The sequence below is a fragment of the Branchiostoma floridae genome, chromosome 17 (assembly GCF_000003815.2).
Source record: "Branchiostoma floridae strain S238N-H82 chromosome 17, Bfl_VNyyK, whole genome shotgun sequence".
NCBI classification, from domain to species: Eukaryota; Metazoa; Chordata; class Leptocardii; order Amphioxiformes; family Branchiostomatidae; genus Branchiostoma; species Branchiostoma floridae.
This window is the reverse complement of record NC_049995.1, coordinates 857,127-873,467: the sequence shown is the minus strand read 5'-3', so window position 1 is coordinate 873,467 and position 16,341 is coordinate 857,127. Positions and strand designations below refer to the sequence as shown.

Here is a 16,341-nt window from a genome sequence, read left to right as displayed (position 1 = left end):
AGAGATTTTCATGATTTTGATATGCTGGTTAGCTTTGAAAGAAGTGTGTTTGTAGTAATGCAAATCAGAGCTTAATTTGCATAATTAATGAGGAAAATTACTCTAACAGTGCTTTCAATACTAAGAATTCAATACATGAAACATGTATATTATAGTAGTGTAGGCAGATTACTACTGAAATCAAGTATTAGACTATGCAAATAAAGGCCTAATTTACATAACTTATGTGAAAATATCATAATTCTATCATTAATATAAGTGTCCATTTATATGATGAGTGAGTTTGCAGTTCTGTATGTAACATTACTGCATGGATCATCCACCAACTGAGTATCATATTTATGCTGTGTCAATAGTGTGAAAATGGCACCAATGCGACTGACAATTCCCAACACAACTGTCCCAAAACAGAAGAACAGGACAAATTACCCAATCAGGCGCTGTATGTGATGGTGAGTATCGTGTTGAGTGTGTCTCGTGCCGTGTGAGCTCTGAATGCGCAAAGACTTCCCACGATGCACAGCAGATTCCCATAATGCACCGCTGCTCCCAGTGATGCAGAGTGACATACATGTACCATGGTGTTTAAGCTGGCTGTAGGACTGAAAGGCAGTGTGGGGCCCATCATGTGCTGAGAACTGTTTCATTTGCGGTCCAAATGTGAACAGCAAAGTAGATTTAGTAGTTTTGTGATCCATGCAGTGTGATACCATCCCATTCTCCTACGCATAGCTGTGTCTGCAACCTTATACATGAACAATAATGTACCAGGTAGGCTCTGGTAAACTTGGCTGAGGTTTTCTTTTGTTTGGCATTTCCTCCATGATGTTGGCATTGCCTCTATGCAGCTGTCAGCCAATCAGACTAAGGCGTGATCTAGACACAGTTTTTCCCGATATCAGAGAGCCTACAACCTCTCGCCAAAAGCTTTTTTTCAGCGTCTACTATAGATGGAACTGCAATATCGCCATAAAGATATCGGGAAAATTTCTCCCGAAAGGTCCGGACCATTAGTACGATACCTTACCAATAGCTCAGCAGGGGTCTCCGACAGCTTCCACGTGCGTGTAGATGTGTCCCGACTTCGGGAGAGCTCATTAACATACAACGCGGGCTCATTAGGCTACATAGCAGTGTTTATGACTGCAAGTGCCACGGGTGTCCCGCGGCCAATTAACGTTCCAGATCCCTCCCGACATCTCCACAGATATCGGCAAAAACTGTGTATAGATTGGGCCTTAAGGAAATTAATCTGGCAATCTCTGATTGGCTGACAGCTTGCTCAAGAGGCCATCATGACAAAGGTAGAAACCCCAGTTAAGCTGAGCCTGTCCATGGACAGACAGCCATTCAGAGAATCGGCTTGACTAATGGAAAACATTTTAGTATTTCTCTGATTGGCTGATGGCTGGCTAGAGGCCATGACAAAAGTGGAAACCACAGCCCGGTTTAGTAGAGCCTCTCCAAGGTAATTTGTAAAAATTGTGTAGGCTACAGCTCTGTGTAAGAGAATGATGTCATCCTAATGTTTGCAATCGTTATATATAGTTTAGAACCAAACCTGGCATGAAAAGCAAGTGTTTGCATGTTTTGTAGTTAGTGTGTGCAATTTTAGGTCCCAGTCAAGCTTTGCAGTGGAATATGTAGTACTACATGGTTTGAAAGTTGATGCGATCATCAGCACTGCCCCCTATGAGGTGATGCATGAATTGCATGTAATCTTACTGTGTGTGATGCTTGGTCTTTTGAAAATATACTGGATGTAATAATGGTTGTGACGTTAGCAATGATTTGCAACAGCTGTTTTTGTTTTTCATTGCATGCACTGCTTTACATACATAACAATTCATCAGGCATTTTTATTAAACTTAGTAATAAATCTTTTATTTTTTTCAATATGCTGCAATTTAGGTCTAACACTAGTTATCCGCGGGGTAACCTGTGTCATTGTTTATGAAAGCAGGTTATTTTAGGATATCAAGTAAACGGGCGGTGTTTTCTAACTGAAAATTATATTTTGAAAATATTACACTTGAAACCATTGATGGTCGACATGATATCCATAATGAACATCCTGCTTTTAAAAACAATGGATATAGGTTACCCCACGGATAAAAGTGAACTAGCGTTATATACAATATAAGAGGACTAGTATTCATACTGATGATTGTTTAAGTGTCAAAGGACAGAAAATTGATTTAGTAATTTCAAAAGAGACCCTTTTTTACACAACCACAGCTTTGTTTTCACTGACTTTTTAGTCATCTTCCTCAGAGCAATTCTGACTGGTTCACATTTCACTACAGCTTACAGATGTGGCCACAAGTGTATAAATTTACATTTAGATACTGTAACAGTGATTGTGTTTTTTTACAATGCGATCCCAAATGTTGTAATAGTGGGGTTCAAGCGCTGCCAAACTGACCATGCCAACAGCTCTGAGCTTTTTTGTGATCTGACTGCCCAGGTTTGGCGTGGGTTGGAATTCCAAGAGTCGGGATGTTGTTTCTTTCTGTTCTACTCGCCCCTCTGGTTGTTTCACTGGTCCCCATGCCGGCCCTGTGAGTAACACTAACAGGCTAGAAATGTGCCACACAGGGATATCAAACTCGGAGATTCGGGCCGAATTTTAAAAAGAAAAGGGGGAGTAGGGTAACAGTGGGGTTCAAGCGCTGCCAAGCTGACCACGCCAACAGCTCTGAGCTTTTGGCGTTGTGGTTTGCATGTTGGATTTGTGATCCGACTGCCCGTGTTCGGCTGCCAGGTTCGAATCTCTGGTTGTTTCAATGTGACCAGTCAGAATTGCTCGGAGGAAGGTGACAGATGGTCACAAAATGAAAACTGTGGTTGTATAAAAAGAGTAGTCTCTTTATTCAGTGACGTACTAACCTTAGGAAACTATTCATGGTTGATATTTCAGGTTAATACATGACTGTAACGTTAGTTCACCTTTATCCGCAAGGCTTGCAGTCGCCTGCGCTGCAGCCGAACGATGATGATGATCCGCAGGGTGACCTTTACCCATTGTCTTTAAAAACAGCACATTTAGGAGAATCAAGTCTGCGGACTGCGGTTTCAAATTTGCACTATTTTCAAATTATGTTCCAATTTGAAACCACCGTCCAGTGACTTCATATCCTTAAATACCCTTTTTTTTACAAACCGCGGATATAGGTCACCCTCGGATAAAGGTGAACCAGCGTTAAGTCTACCATCGGCAGTAGGTTTATCATGAGCATATTAACTACATACCATCTTTAAACCAGCTGTGTTTATTAAAATGTACAATATATATACATCATATAATAATAATGTTTGTACTAGTTGAATATGAAGTGAAATATTGCATGGGGACACTCATGTCAGTCCGAAAGTATTCTGATATCTGTAGGATGTGAAATGATTTCTTCTATTAACGTTCTCTCTACTCTGGCAAAGGTCTGTACCCCCGGCAGGGTCAATCGGATTGTGGTAATTTCTGTAAGTTGTTGTTGCTCTCTGGCTGCCCTCTTGCGGCCGCACTACCGTCAGTAGCAACAAACCAGGCACTGTTGGGCAACTGTGACCTGTTGGGTTTTCTTCTGACAAAAACTGGGAATGAACTCCAATGTACTGCTGTACCCCGGTATAACATTAGGCATGCCAAATATTGTCACCTTTCCTTCCATCTGCATGACAGGATTGTCCCCAGTGTCACCCCTAACTTTCAACTCAGATGTGTTAAGATGAAAAACAACACATGTGCATCCCATTGATGTTTGCATGACAGCAGTTATGAGACTTGTACATTGTATGTGTATGTTGCTTCTTACATGTAGTTGTACCCTGGCACCTAAACCTCACCTAGAAATTGACAAACAGCCAATCTACCCAGAACTATATACACAGTCATACAATATGTGTAGAGCCAATCCTAATCTTTCATTCAAAATATTCCTTCTGAACATTAACCTGTTGCAATTGCCTTCCTTGTTATTAATAATCGGTTTCTGTTTGGAAATTTCCTAATAAATTTTGTAGATCACGTGGCTTAACGGACGGTGACTTGACTGTGACTGAAAATCTTTGCAGCAAAGTTTTATTTCTGAGACAAAAAGTCTCTCCTCGCATGTTTGCACTCTACTTTTCTGTACAGTAGATACAATGTACAATCTGCATGAGATGTAAATGATCTTAGAACAACCTATTATGTTTCTGTCTGTAAGGTCTATTTGGCCTCTTTTGTGTAATTAATGTTGTGTGGTATGTTTCAGGAAATCATCATCGTGATTGTGTTTGGGATGGAGTACATTTTGCGGATGTGGGCTGCAGGCTGTCGTAGTCGCTACCAGACATGGCGCGGACGGTTACGCTTTGCCAGGAGGCCATTTGTGATCATAGGTTTGTTTGTTTGTTTGTTTTATTACGATCTCCATTAGTGTACATTATCATGACATTACTCTTCCTGGAGTCATACATACATAATAAGATAAAAATGAAATACATGAAATGAAAAACAACTCAACAACAAATGCAGATAATTTAGCGTAAAATGATAAGCAGAGGTCAGAGGTCAAAATAAAGATGTTGGTTTGATTATATTAAGGATGACATCATCTGGGAACTCTGGAAAAACTTCTTCTGGGAAAACTGATGCAAGCGCATTAATAAATAAGTTTGGTACAAAAGAAGTTGCCTTCAATATGAAACCTAAGTGGTCAGGAAGGTTGAACATAGGATTAAATGCACATAGTATGGTACAGTTTGTATGCCAACAATCTAAGGAGTAGGGACAATACATCCTATTGGTACAAACCCATTTTTTGTTCTTGGACCAGTCCGAAAAAAAACACCAGGTCCTGAAACAAATGCTTCTGACAAAAGCTGTGTCTTGGCGTGTAATAGGAATATCGTCAGGAAAAAGTATCTAGGTGATTCGCCGGTGCTCATCAATAAACATGAGGATCACATCAAAATAACCAGAGACAACCAGAAAAACATAAAATTTTTATTTCTATTTTCACAATTAAAGAACGTTGAATCCTTTCCAGTGGACTTTTACCCTCTAAAAATAAAATTTTACCGGTTGTCAGTAAGTTCGTAATCTGCTCTTTCAAATGGTGCTACTCTCATTCTGCTGCGGTCTAGACTTTTATTATCTACTTGATGCCATTGATGGCGTATTTCAATGATATATACGCTTTGGCTTTAACACGGCTCTGGTATGTGCTGTGAAGAAATCTGCAATCGGAGACTGAAAGAGAAGGAAAACAATTTCTTGTGTCAGCATTAAAACCAACTGAATGAGCGTATGCATATCTAAATGATAGAATACTAGGTGTTTCTAAACATATGACTGAAGGGTAGCACCCTAAGTTTCATGACATTCTTCACAATTTGTCGTAAAGGGGATCTGCTACCCTCCTCCACCGACAGCTTTCCTTTTTTTAAATGGGACAAAAAATGAAGGCAATACGATAGAAACAGTCCTGAAAAGATACTTAAAGGTTGCATCTGCTTAATCATGTGAAAGAGAATCTTGCATGTCCGAAAAAGACTGGGGAGGGGAGCAGTTTTCGTCTTTTCGGTTTTATGAAATTATGTTTACGGACAAACCACAGTGTCATTTTTTGCACTTCCCAATAATGTGTTAACCTATAGTGTCAGGGAAATACCATCAGGTAACAGGTGACTGGGATGTACTATTGTTCGCCTAAGCCGTAAGACCAGTCCACGAGAGAGAGAATTGGGAAGGGCCTTCAGAAGTGTGGTCAAAAACTTTTGTTGTTGTTGGAACGGCCGAAAGTTCATGCGCGCATGGATGTCTTTCATATAAATAATAATCAAATCAATGGCAATGATGGAATGATGCTTCAGTCTGTTTCTCTGTTTTCTCAGCCCAACCATTTTTATAGAATTGAAGCTGTGAGATACTGTCTGCCAGGTATCTCCACAGTCTTCTAAAGTACCTTAAAAGGCTTGCAATTGTATTGGTATTTTAAGCAAATTTACCACAATAAAAAGTGTAACATCTATTATCATAATACCGGTACGTTTACGACGATTTCTCTAGCCATACTGATTTGACACATTGTCAACGCATCATTTTCTCCAGGTACATGTTGCTGTTATAGGTTACCCTTGCCACTTCTTCTGTGTAACTTTTCTGCCACTCTTGTCCTGCTAAAAGCGTAATATTGTAATTGTAACACGCCGCGGAATTACACGGCGAACGGGCGCGTGGTTGGGAGGGGGTAAAAAATACCGGTAGGAAGAAACACGGCACAATTAACTGCCGCCATGTATATTTATACATCCTCTGATGTTCCTTTCTTTTCTGTCAGTAAATGCATAAAACATAAACCTGCATGAGCATACAAAATGTCATGAGAAATAGGACGTATACTGTCAAGAATTTTCAGTTAACTTCTGTCCGTCACAACCGCTATGACGCAACACTTCACTGCTAGCGTAGATATAAAAATGGCGGGAAAATGGCTGCGTACGTTCAATTTTGCCCATTCAGTCGTAGATCCGGGCTATTATGCAACGGTTCTTCACACTTTTACATGAGTTGTAGGTCACCAACAGAAATTCAAGATTGTTGTTGAATCATGTTCGTCTTGTGCCGTGAGCATGTGTAATTATGATCTATAAATTTGGCAATGAATGTGACAGTGTGTTCGTCCCACGACGAGCTGCCTACCCCGAAAAAGATACTGAAAACTTTTGGCCTTGCTGTCTTCGAATACATTGTTATCGATGCTTTGTAAATGATGTATTGGACACCTAGATGTCTGAAGTGTGCACAGCTCAGAAATAACTATTGTTGCATGTGTAGATCTCTTTAAGTTCCAGTATTTTTAATCTACCGGTATAAGTCTTACTACCAGTATTATGCCAATGCATGTTAATGAACCTCAATTTCCTTTTTTCTCCCATCCCATACTGAGTCTTTGTGAGCATTATTGCACCATCACAATCATTATGTGGAGATATTGCTAATGATGTAAAACATTCTTTAACATATATGATTTCAGATCTGGTGGTCATAGTTGCATCTGTCGTAGTTTTGAGTTTGGGTTCCCATGGCAATGTGTTTGCGGCTTCTGCGTTACGAGGGCTGCGGTTCCTGCAGATCCTGCGAATGGTTCGCATGGACAGGAGAGGGGGGACCTGGAAACTGCTGGGGTCCGTGGTCTGGGCACATAGACAGGTAAGTGGATCTTTGAGGGGGCGCCATGAAACTGCTCCAGTTTGATCACATAAACCATGTAAATCAGGATTCACCCAGGCGTGGAATAGGGTCCCGTGCCCTGGGCGATTCCTTATTAATAAATCCTGGTATAAATGGGGCTACAACATTACGTGGGATGGATGTAGACAGAATATATGCTATATGGTAAGGGTATACTGGTGAATATTGCTAATTGTTGCAGACCATTACTACATTTTATGCTGTAAGTACATATAAGTGGCAACTTTGGAGTTGAATGACATCACAGTTGTGTAACTGTAAGTCTGAGCTTTAGGGATCAAACCTCTGCATGTAGAAGAATTTGCACAGTTGCTCACATAAGCCATTGTGAATCTTAATCTGTCTCCAGGACCCATTGATCCATTCCATCCTGCAGACGAAAATTTTTCATGAACAAAAATTCTGTCCTGAAAGTTACGGGTCAGACATGAAATTAATGAAAATGTGTTTTTGTAGGGTGGCAAACGGCCACCGTATGGTTGCAGTCGGCAGTATTTCTGTATCTATGGGACCAGAAATCGTGTAGCCGTGGCCACGTTGTACAGGTGGCCGCTATAAATAAACTATTTCTTAATTGCTATTTCTTAATGCTTAGTTCAATGGGAATCATCCAAGGGACCAGTGCAAAGGTGGCCGCTTTTACAGGTTTGACTGTCTTTATTTATTTAAAGAAATCTATAGAAGTGTATCTTACTGTGATTTTTTTGTCTTTTCAGGAACTTCTGACCACGGCATACATCGGTTTCCTGGCACTCATATTTGCCTCCTTTTCTCTCTACCTCATTGAGAAGGATGAAAATCCTGAGGACTTTGGCAATTTTGCAAAAGCGCTTTACTGGGGAGTGGTGAGTTTTCATACAAGTTCTAATGTTCCTAAAATTGAGTTTTGTAGCCAAGAAAGCAACTTTAGATTAGTGGGTTATGAGTGATTGAGTGAGTTAGTTATCTCACGGGACCGAGCCTGTTCACAACAAATTATTGCTATAACACTGACTCGCCAGGCATGGGTAAACATTGCAAAGTTACTGTCTTTTGTGGTGCAAAAAAAATGAATTTGTTCAAGTGCGCTCCTTTGCAAATGTCTAATTCAAACAACTCCCCATAGCCCAGTTATGGTTTAGAACATAAAGGAGCATGTAACTTGTAAGCAATTAGCAAGAAATAGTTTTTTACCGACATAACATTATTTTTTAAACTTAACCCTAATGTTTTTACAAGTTCAATTCTGGTCCAGTGTACAGGTACGCAGCACTGATTATACCATTTTTGACAGAATTCTTTTGCCTCCATTTGCAATCTGACATGCGTCGTGACAAGCTCAGCATGTATTGTAAAGACAAATGTAAAATGACCCCAAATAACCAAAACTGTAATCAAACTCGAGATATTTTACAACAGGCATGTGAAGAAAAAGATTAGTAGTGTTATAACACACAGTAGAGTTTAACAAAATTCAGTTGTAACAGTTACAGTATCAGTTGTATATTGTTTCTTATTGATTGTTCCATAACACATCAAGCTTTTAATTCAGCAGAGTAGCCTTTTTTTCGTAACCCATGTAAAGCATGTTCATCAGACTAGTGAAAGACAAGAGTCAGTCTCTTCCAGGGCTCTAGCCAGCATCCGTTTTTCCGTCAATTGACGGAAATTTGCTGCATGTGATGGAAAAATTTTAGAACCAATCCGTCAACCTTGACGGACAAAAATTCTTGGTGGAAGCTACAGGCGGCTTGGGGAAGCCGTCCACGGCCGTAAAAGCCACACACTGTTTGTTTTGCTATTGTTATGATTGTTGACAACGTGTGTCGGCATCCTTTTGCATTACAATAATCTCATTAAAAACCGGGTTTTCAAGGTCTCAGTTCAGTTTCTCTAACTCCCGGAATAGTGTTTTCGCGACAATGGGAATTGGTTGATGGAAAAAAAAAATTGAGCTGGCTAGAGCCCTGGTCTCTTCATTAATGAAGACAAAAGGAGACTAGAGTAATTAGCTTGACTGTTGTAATGTCAACTGGAGCGCCTAACTTTGCTTGCTGAAACCCCCAGCATGCCACTAACTCCAGCGTGTTTTGTCTGCGCACAGATCACGCTGTTAACTGTAGGCTACGGTGACGCCACCCCGGACACCTGGTTGGGGAAGCTGGTTGCGGTCGGGTTCTCGCTGCTTGGTATTTCCTTCTTCATGCTTCCTGCTGTAAGTAATGACAGTGCAGGGTAGGTGTGTGGGTTGGGGAGGGGGGCGCAACCTTGGGCAGGATCACCAATATTGACACAAAACTACATGAAGCTTAGAAGGTGTAAACTTTGAAATATAAATTGAATCATGAGCTAGAAAGGCTTTTAACAATGCAGGGAATCTTCAAAAACTATGTTTCATACTCCAAATTTGTTGGATGTATCCATGAAAGCTCATGTAGTCTTGCCCAAGGTTGCCAAAGGTTACCATGATGGTAGCTGCCCTCCCGATATCCCGCACTCCGACCCTTCCTACAGGATGTTGACCTCACCATTCTATCCGATCTCTGTTCTACAGATAACCATGACAACGGTTGGTTACGGCGACGCCACACCAGACAGTTGGCAGGGAAAGTTGCTGACTGTTGTGTTTGGGCTGTGTGGAATTTCCTTTTTTGCCCTTCCGGCTGTAAGTCATAAGGCTTAAGCCTGAGGATTGGTCGATCAGCATGGGGTCAGAAGTAAAACTGGCAATGATTGGTCAGTCAGCATGTGGATGGTGAAGTACAGTTCTTGGATGCTTGGGATGACCCTGGAATGGTTGATGATGTCATGAGAAGGGCATTTTTGGAATGCAGGAATCCTTAGAGGGTTAGATGCTGCTATAGGAGTGCAAGGCATGATCTTGATTTGTTAAGGAATGGACACTAAACTGCTGCGGCTGTGCACACACGATTCGAGAATACATTTTGTCACATCGATGCATGGTTGTGGTACCCCTTCCATAACAATGCATGAATGAATGCATTAGAAACATGGTATTCACTTCCAGAATGCTGCTTTGGGAAATGTATCCTATCTTGACAATGGGCTGGCATCATTTCCAAGATGAAAATACACGGAGCACAAATCTGTAGACTGAAGTACAATGAAGAAGAAACTTTCTTTGATCAATTCATTGATGAAAATTTAGTAAAGCTTAAATTTTAAGTCATGACACAGATTTATTTGTAACTAGTTTTGGCAAACATACATGTACCGTTACATGTTTTCCATATCGTTTGCTGCAATACGTTGTAATTGTCAATATAGAAAGGAGCATAATGCCAATTTTTCCTCGTTGCATGCTATCCTAATAAGTAAACACACTGCCAAAATGCACGTCATCTTCAAATGCATGGTTACTAAGGCTTTCCCAAGAATGTTTTCAACACCTGGATGTCAAGTGTGATCACTGATGCTACATGTGAATATTTTTAGATGATGTCTAAAAATTTACTGTTTTTTGTTAATGCGATGGACATTGGATACCTCTTGGAATTATGGCTGATGTTTTTGTTACCTTTTGGACTATTTCCTTCTTACAAACAATTGGTACGATCAAGTTTCCTGTGTATGAAGCTTTGGTCTGAGCTTTTGTTATGTGCATACTTTTTCTTTTTTTGCGGAAAACTTGGGACATGATAGACTTTGCTAACATTAACAAGCATGGCCTTTCTCTGACCAAGCCTGGTATTATTGGTGCAGAAGCAGTATGAACTGACCAGTATGACCACTTTGAAGTCACCATAGCTGCCCAGTCTTGACTCTCTATGACCCTTACTGTTGCAGGGCATTCTGGGATCTGGATTCGCCCTGAAGGTACAAGAGCAGGCCCGACAGAAACACTTTGCACGGAGAAGGCACCCCGCCGCAGCACTGATACAGGTACTGTCTATATAGAATACAACACGGTGTATTCCGTATCACCCGAGGTCCCAGCCCGACCGCGGGTTGGATCGCCCGACGGCCGAAACAGTAATGTTCCAATATCCAAATCAGGTAATCAAACTTTCGATGGCGCCACACTCGGCCCGCTCGAAAAAGTTCGATTTATTCGAATGGAGCCTGTGTGATACGCCTTTCAAGCCTGTGCGATACGGAAGTTATGGCCCGGTCCGGAACACCCGTATCGAACCTTTTCGAGTCACAGGTATGACATAAACAGGTTTTACCATATAGCCAATTTTAGAATACAGCATGGTGTATTCTGTATCACCCAAGGTCCTAGCTAAACCACATGCAGGTAGGATTCCGCGAAGACAGGAGGGTGATCCAACCTTTGGGAGGGCAGGAACGGACTCCGAGGTAGATGTGGAATACATCGTATTGCATTTTATTTACGTCATACTTTCCCACAAAAAAACCCACAAATTTCAATGTGAAATGCACCAGAAGCTGAAAAGATTTGGTCCTCGAAAGAAAAAAGTAACATCAATTCTATGGCTCAAATCCAGAATTCAAATTACCAATAGAGGTACACTTGGTGAACACACAGCAGGTTCAGATTTTTCTATGCAAGCCTGTGTGATACAAATAGAAGTCTGTGTGATAACCCAAAATATTATCTGGTTCGTGTCTGGGTGGAAAAATAATTTACCCGATCCGTTAGGGACCGTACGGCGTTTAGTGAGGGGGGAGGGCCGGTCGCCAGAGGGTCGGGTCAAAAAATTTTTGCATGGCCCTCCCCCCAAGTAAATTTTTTTTTGCTAGGCCCTCCCCTCAGGACAAAATATTTTTGCTTGGCCCTCCCCCCTCCTATCAACTTTGAAAAAAAATATTCAAGACGCCAATAAAACACTGCTCTCCCGCATTTGGAAATGTGCTTTGCGTCATACTTTTTCATGATTTTCATCGAGAAGCAGATCTCTCACCCCTTGTAAAAAAAGGAAAACAGAATGGCTCAAAATATCTGCTTAATAGAGGGATAAATATCTGCTTCATAGAGGCATAAATATTTGCTTTATAGAAGCTATTTCATTGTTTTGATATCAAAACATCACCTTAAAAGCATTTGTACCTGGATTTCTAGTAGATTTGCGCCACGAAGCGGCGCGCGCCCCGCTCCCTAATATAACGTATTGCAAGCTCGCGGGCCTGAGCGGCTTGACGGAAACTATTTTCAATATTTTGGACTTTTTCTTGGTTCTGTGGTGGTAATAACTTACGGTAAATCGGGGGAAAAAAATGAAAACCAAAACGACAGCACGATTCGACTTCCAAAACTGTAGTGGGGAGGGGGGCGCCGACGCGTGACGCTGATTTTCCCACGGCGGGGTAAGACCGGTCGCCTCTCTCTAGCCGGCGGCGGGCGTGAGACCTTTTAGGAATGCCACGCTTTTTTTGCCACGATTTCCTGCATTGCTTTTTTATGGGAAAATTTGCTGGTTAGATGACATTTCTATGAAAAAAAAGATAAAATACGAGGGTTTCAAGTTTTTGAGAACGACGTTCCGAACACCATGTTCGGTGCCAAAGGCACAAATAATCGCAAGGTAGGTCCGGGAGAATTTTGAAATCTTGACCCTCTTAAAAGCTATTTCCTTCAGTTTGAGGAGATCTTTTGCTGACAAACAAAGCTAACTTTAATAGCATTTCAATTTAGAAATACAAAATTAAATCCCCCCCAAACACATTATCACGATGTCGGTCATCAAAGGCGCGATCGAGGCCGGTCACGTCAAAAGAGATCCAGGGAAATTTTCAAATATTTACCCTCGAGCTCTGAACGCCATTTCTTACATTTTGAGGGCAATAAGACGGGTAAATTTTGCTGGCAGACTAATCTAGAGTTTAATAACATTTCTGTACGTGAAGAAGGTTTTCGAGGGCGTCATGCATAAGCCCCGCCCCCTCCCTTTCGCATTTTCACTGTATCCCGAGCGCCAACCTCGGGCGATCCCTTGCAGAGGTCCAGAAAAATTTTGAAATCTTGACCCTCTGAAGCGCCGTTTCTTGGATTTTAAGGGACATATTTTGCTGGCAGACCAAGCTATTTTTTTTGCTTGGCCCTCCCCCCAAGTAAAAAAAATTTGCTAGGCCCTCCCCCTGGCAAAATATTTTTTTGCTTGGCCCTCCCCCCCGGCGACCGGCCCTCCCCCCTCGCTAAATGCCGTACGGTCCCTTAGTGACTGTTGAAAAATGTATTTTCATAAGCTTAAAATGGTAGGTTTCACAGAGAAAACAACAGCATTGGCTCCAAAACAATGAGTGGGATGGAGAAAAATGTAAAGCTGGAGACAGCCCTAAACTGAATGCACTTAATCTAGAAGAGTAGGGATAGCCCGGTGTGCTTGGCAGAAAACATGTGAAGCAGCGACGGCACATTGCTCTACTTGCAATCTCAGGGCTCGAAAGACCACCTGCATATCCAGGCTAGTGAAGGTAACATTGGAGCTGTGCAGGTATTTCTGGTGTCTACCTGCACCTAGCCTGCACTGGTCCATGTACTGGGTTTTATACATATATGTCCTATGATGCAGGTGTATGTGGATTGTTATTAGCTGCATTGAATGTTACCACCTATAAGATATAAAAGAAGAAAAAAAGCAGTTGTTCCTGAACAATTTTAGTATGATCCATACTTCCTAATTGAGAAGGTGCAGGTAAAATCTGTCTGGTGCAGGTAATTCTCAGTGTTACCTGCACCATTGCAGCACCACCACATGTTCTCTACATTTCAGTGCTTGTGGAGGTGTTATGCTGGGGATAAAAACTCTCGCTCCATTGCGACCTGGCTGCCCCACCTGCGAGCGGTGCCCGACAGGAAGGACGCGGCAGCGAAGAAGAAATCATTCAAATCCCAACTGTCACGGTTCAGCACCAGCAGTCCTCTAGGTCAGACACAACAGTCACTGTTACCTCCAAGAGGGGGCTTACCTCCTACAGGGGTATTGTTTCTCAATAGTTTATTGTCAGGCACCAAGGCCCATAAGAACAGACAATTAGACAATACATTTAAAAAGAACAACAATCCAGTACATAAAATCACAAGGCAGGAAGGATTTAGACTCGTGCACGTGGTCTGGTACTTGACCGTAGCTGTTCCAGAGCATACTTGTAGCAATAACATTGAAATCAGATGGACTTGACGCGCATCAGTGCGAAGAGGCAGCTGTTGCTACTGGATCTAGGCTGTGACGTAATGATTTCAAGAGCGTCATGGTTTCTGGTTAGGCCACACCAATTTTATTTGTTGTTTCTCGGATTTCCCGACCGTTTTTTTCCGATTTGAAAAAAAAAAAAAAAAAACCTTTTAAATTGATGGCCACACCTCGTGTTTACAAGTTTTCACTGCCTCTCCTTTCTCAAATTAACTATGGGCCTCAAATTCTAGTAGCTGTACGTGCCTGTTTTGGATGGTACGTTTATCATTTTTTTTCAAACTTTGGACTTTGCTACCAGGGACCCCCTAAATGTTGACAGTTAAGGTTTTCCTGATCTCAATCTATTCTAACCCCGAATTTTAGAAAAGTTTTTTTTTTCTGACTCACTGACACATTTTTTTCTTGAAAAAAAATCCAAGAAACAACAAATAAAATTGCGTTGGCTTATCATGTGTTGCTTCCTTTAACGAAAGATCCTTTTGATGGATTTGTATGATATTTGGTATGTGGTTAGCTATTGGGGTCCTAATACTGTAGCATTGTAGTTCAGCACCCCCTTTCTGAAAGTAGTGTGGTAAAGGCCATGGACAGCTGGCCAGAGGAAGGTTGATGAGGGGATGAAGGGGAGGAGAGAATCACTAACATCTGTGATGGCTGGGACTAAAGTATCAAGAAATTCACAAAAATGCTGAAATGTAAATTTTGCCTTCAAAGGAAATAAAAATGCCCAGTTCTTTTCCTGAACTTATCAGCCAACAGTTAAACATACCAGAAGATACTTTCCTTAGGGAAGTCGGCTGACTGAAAATACTGAAAGTCGCTGTGGTTTATACATGGAATCAAACTGTCATGTTTTTCACTACTCCATCCCTCAGCGCGCCCCACAGTCAGCAGGCTCCAGGGTCTGGAGGTAGGAGACGGTGTGGACCAACAGTTCACTACTCAGGTCAGCGCTGAGAGCTCGGGCAGTACAGGCAGACAGATGTCTGTGGGTAAGTACAGCCTGCTTGTACCTGTAGTACAGTACCATGGTCAGGACAATAGTCCTTAGAAGTAGTTACTGTAGTTATTATAACATGGGGACTGTGGTTGTTATGAACCTGTAGTTCAGTACCAAGGGCAGGGCTTTGAGCCTCAGTAGTACTGGTACAATAGCATTGGGACTGCAACAGATATGTACCCATAGTTCTGTACTAAGGACAGGTCTACAGGCCTCATTAATACTGGTACATGAGCATGGGGACTGCAATAGATGTGTACCCACAGTACAGTACCAAGGGCAGGGCTACAGGCCTCAATAGTGCTGGTACAATAGCATGGGGACTGCAACAGATGTGTACCCATAGTTCAGTACCAAGGACAGGGCTAGAGGCCTCAGTAGTACTGGTACAATGGCATGGGGACTGCAATAGATGTGTACCCATAGTTCAGTACCAAGGACAGGGCTAGAGGCCTCAGTAGTACTGGTACAATGGCATGGGGACTGCAATAGATGTGTACCCATAGTTCAGTAACAAGGGCAGGGCTACAGGTCTCAGTTGTACTGGTACAATGGCATGGGGACTGCAATAGATGTGTACCCATAGTTCAGTACCAAGGACAGGGCTAGAGGCCTCAGTAGTACTGGTACAATGGCATGGGGACTGCAATAGATGTGTACCCATAGTTCAGTACCAAGGGCAGGGCTACAGGTCTCAGTTGTACTGGTACAATGGCATGGGGACTGCAATAGATGTGTACCCATAGTTCAGTACCAAGGATAGGCCTACAGGCCTCAGTAGTACTGGTACGGCATGGGGACTGCAATAGATGTGTACCCATAGTTCAGTACCAAGGATAGGCCTACAGGCCTCAGTAGTACTGGTACGGCATGGGGACTGCAATAGATGTGTACCCATAGTTCAGTACCAAGGATAGGCCTACATGCCTCAGTAGAACTGGTACAATGGCATTTGTTTGTTTGTTTGAACCTTTGTTTATTCATGAGAAGCTCAAATCGGCCAG

General features: G+C 42.0%; 1 protein-coding gene across 15 annotated transcripts in view; it reads left to right on the top strand.

Annotated features, from left to right (window-relative positions):
* LOC118404938 (potassium voltage-gated channel subfamily KQT member 4-like) overlaps positions 1–16,341 on the top strand; it is a 102,714-nt gene that overhangs the window by 74,027 nt on the left and 12,346 nt on the right. For 8 of the 15 annotated variants that reach the window (XM_035804333.1, XM_035804334.1, XM_035804337.1 and 5 more), the window contains 9 exons: positions 357–452; positions 3,439–3,480; positions 4,254–4,380; positions 7,020–7,195; positions 7,954–8,082; positions 9,321–9,431; positions 11,024–11,119; positions 13,915–14,068; positions 15,213–15,329. In XM_035804333.1, the coding sequence (XP_035660226.1) occupies positions 357–452; positions 3,439–3,480; positions 4,254–4,380; positions 7,020–7,195; positions 7,954–8,082; positions 9,321–9,431; positions 11,024–11,119; positions 13,915–14,068; positions 15,213–15,329 (1,048 nt within the window). Of the gene's footprint in view, positions 1–356; positions 453–3,438; positions 3,481–4,253; positions 4,381–7,019; positions 7,196–7,953; positions 8,083–9,320; positions 9,432–9,770; positions 9,882–11,023; positions 11,120–13,914; positions 14,069–15,212; positions 15,330–16,341 lie in introns of all 15 variants that reach the window. The other 7 variants (XM_035804336.1, XM_035804331.1, XM_035804335.1 and 4 more) reach the window with 5 other exon arrangements.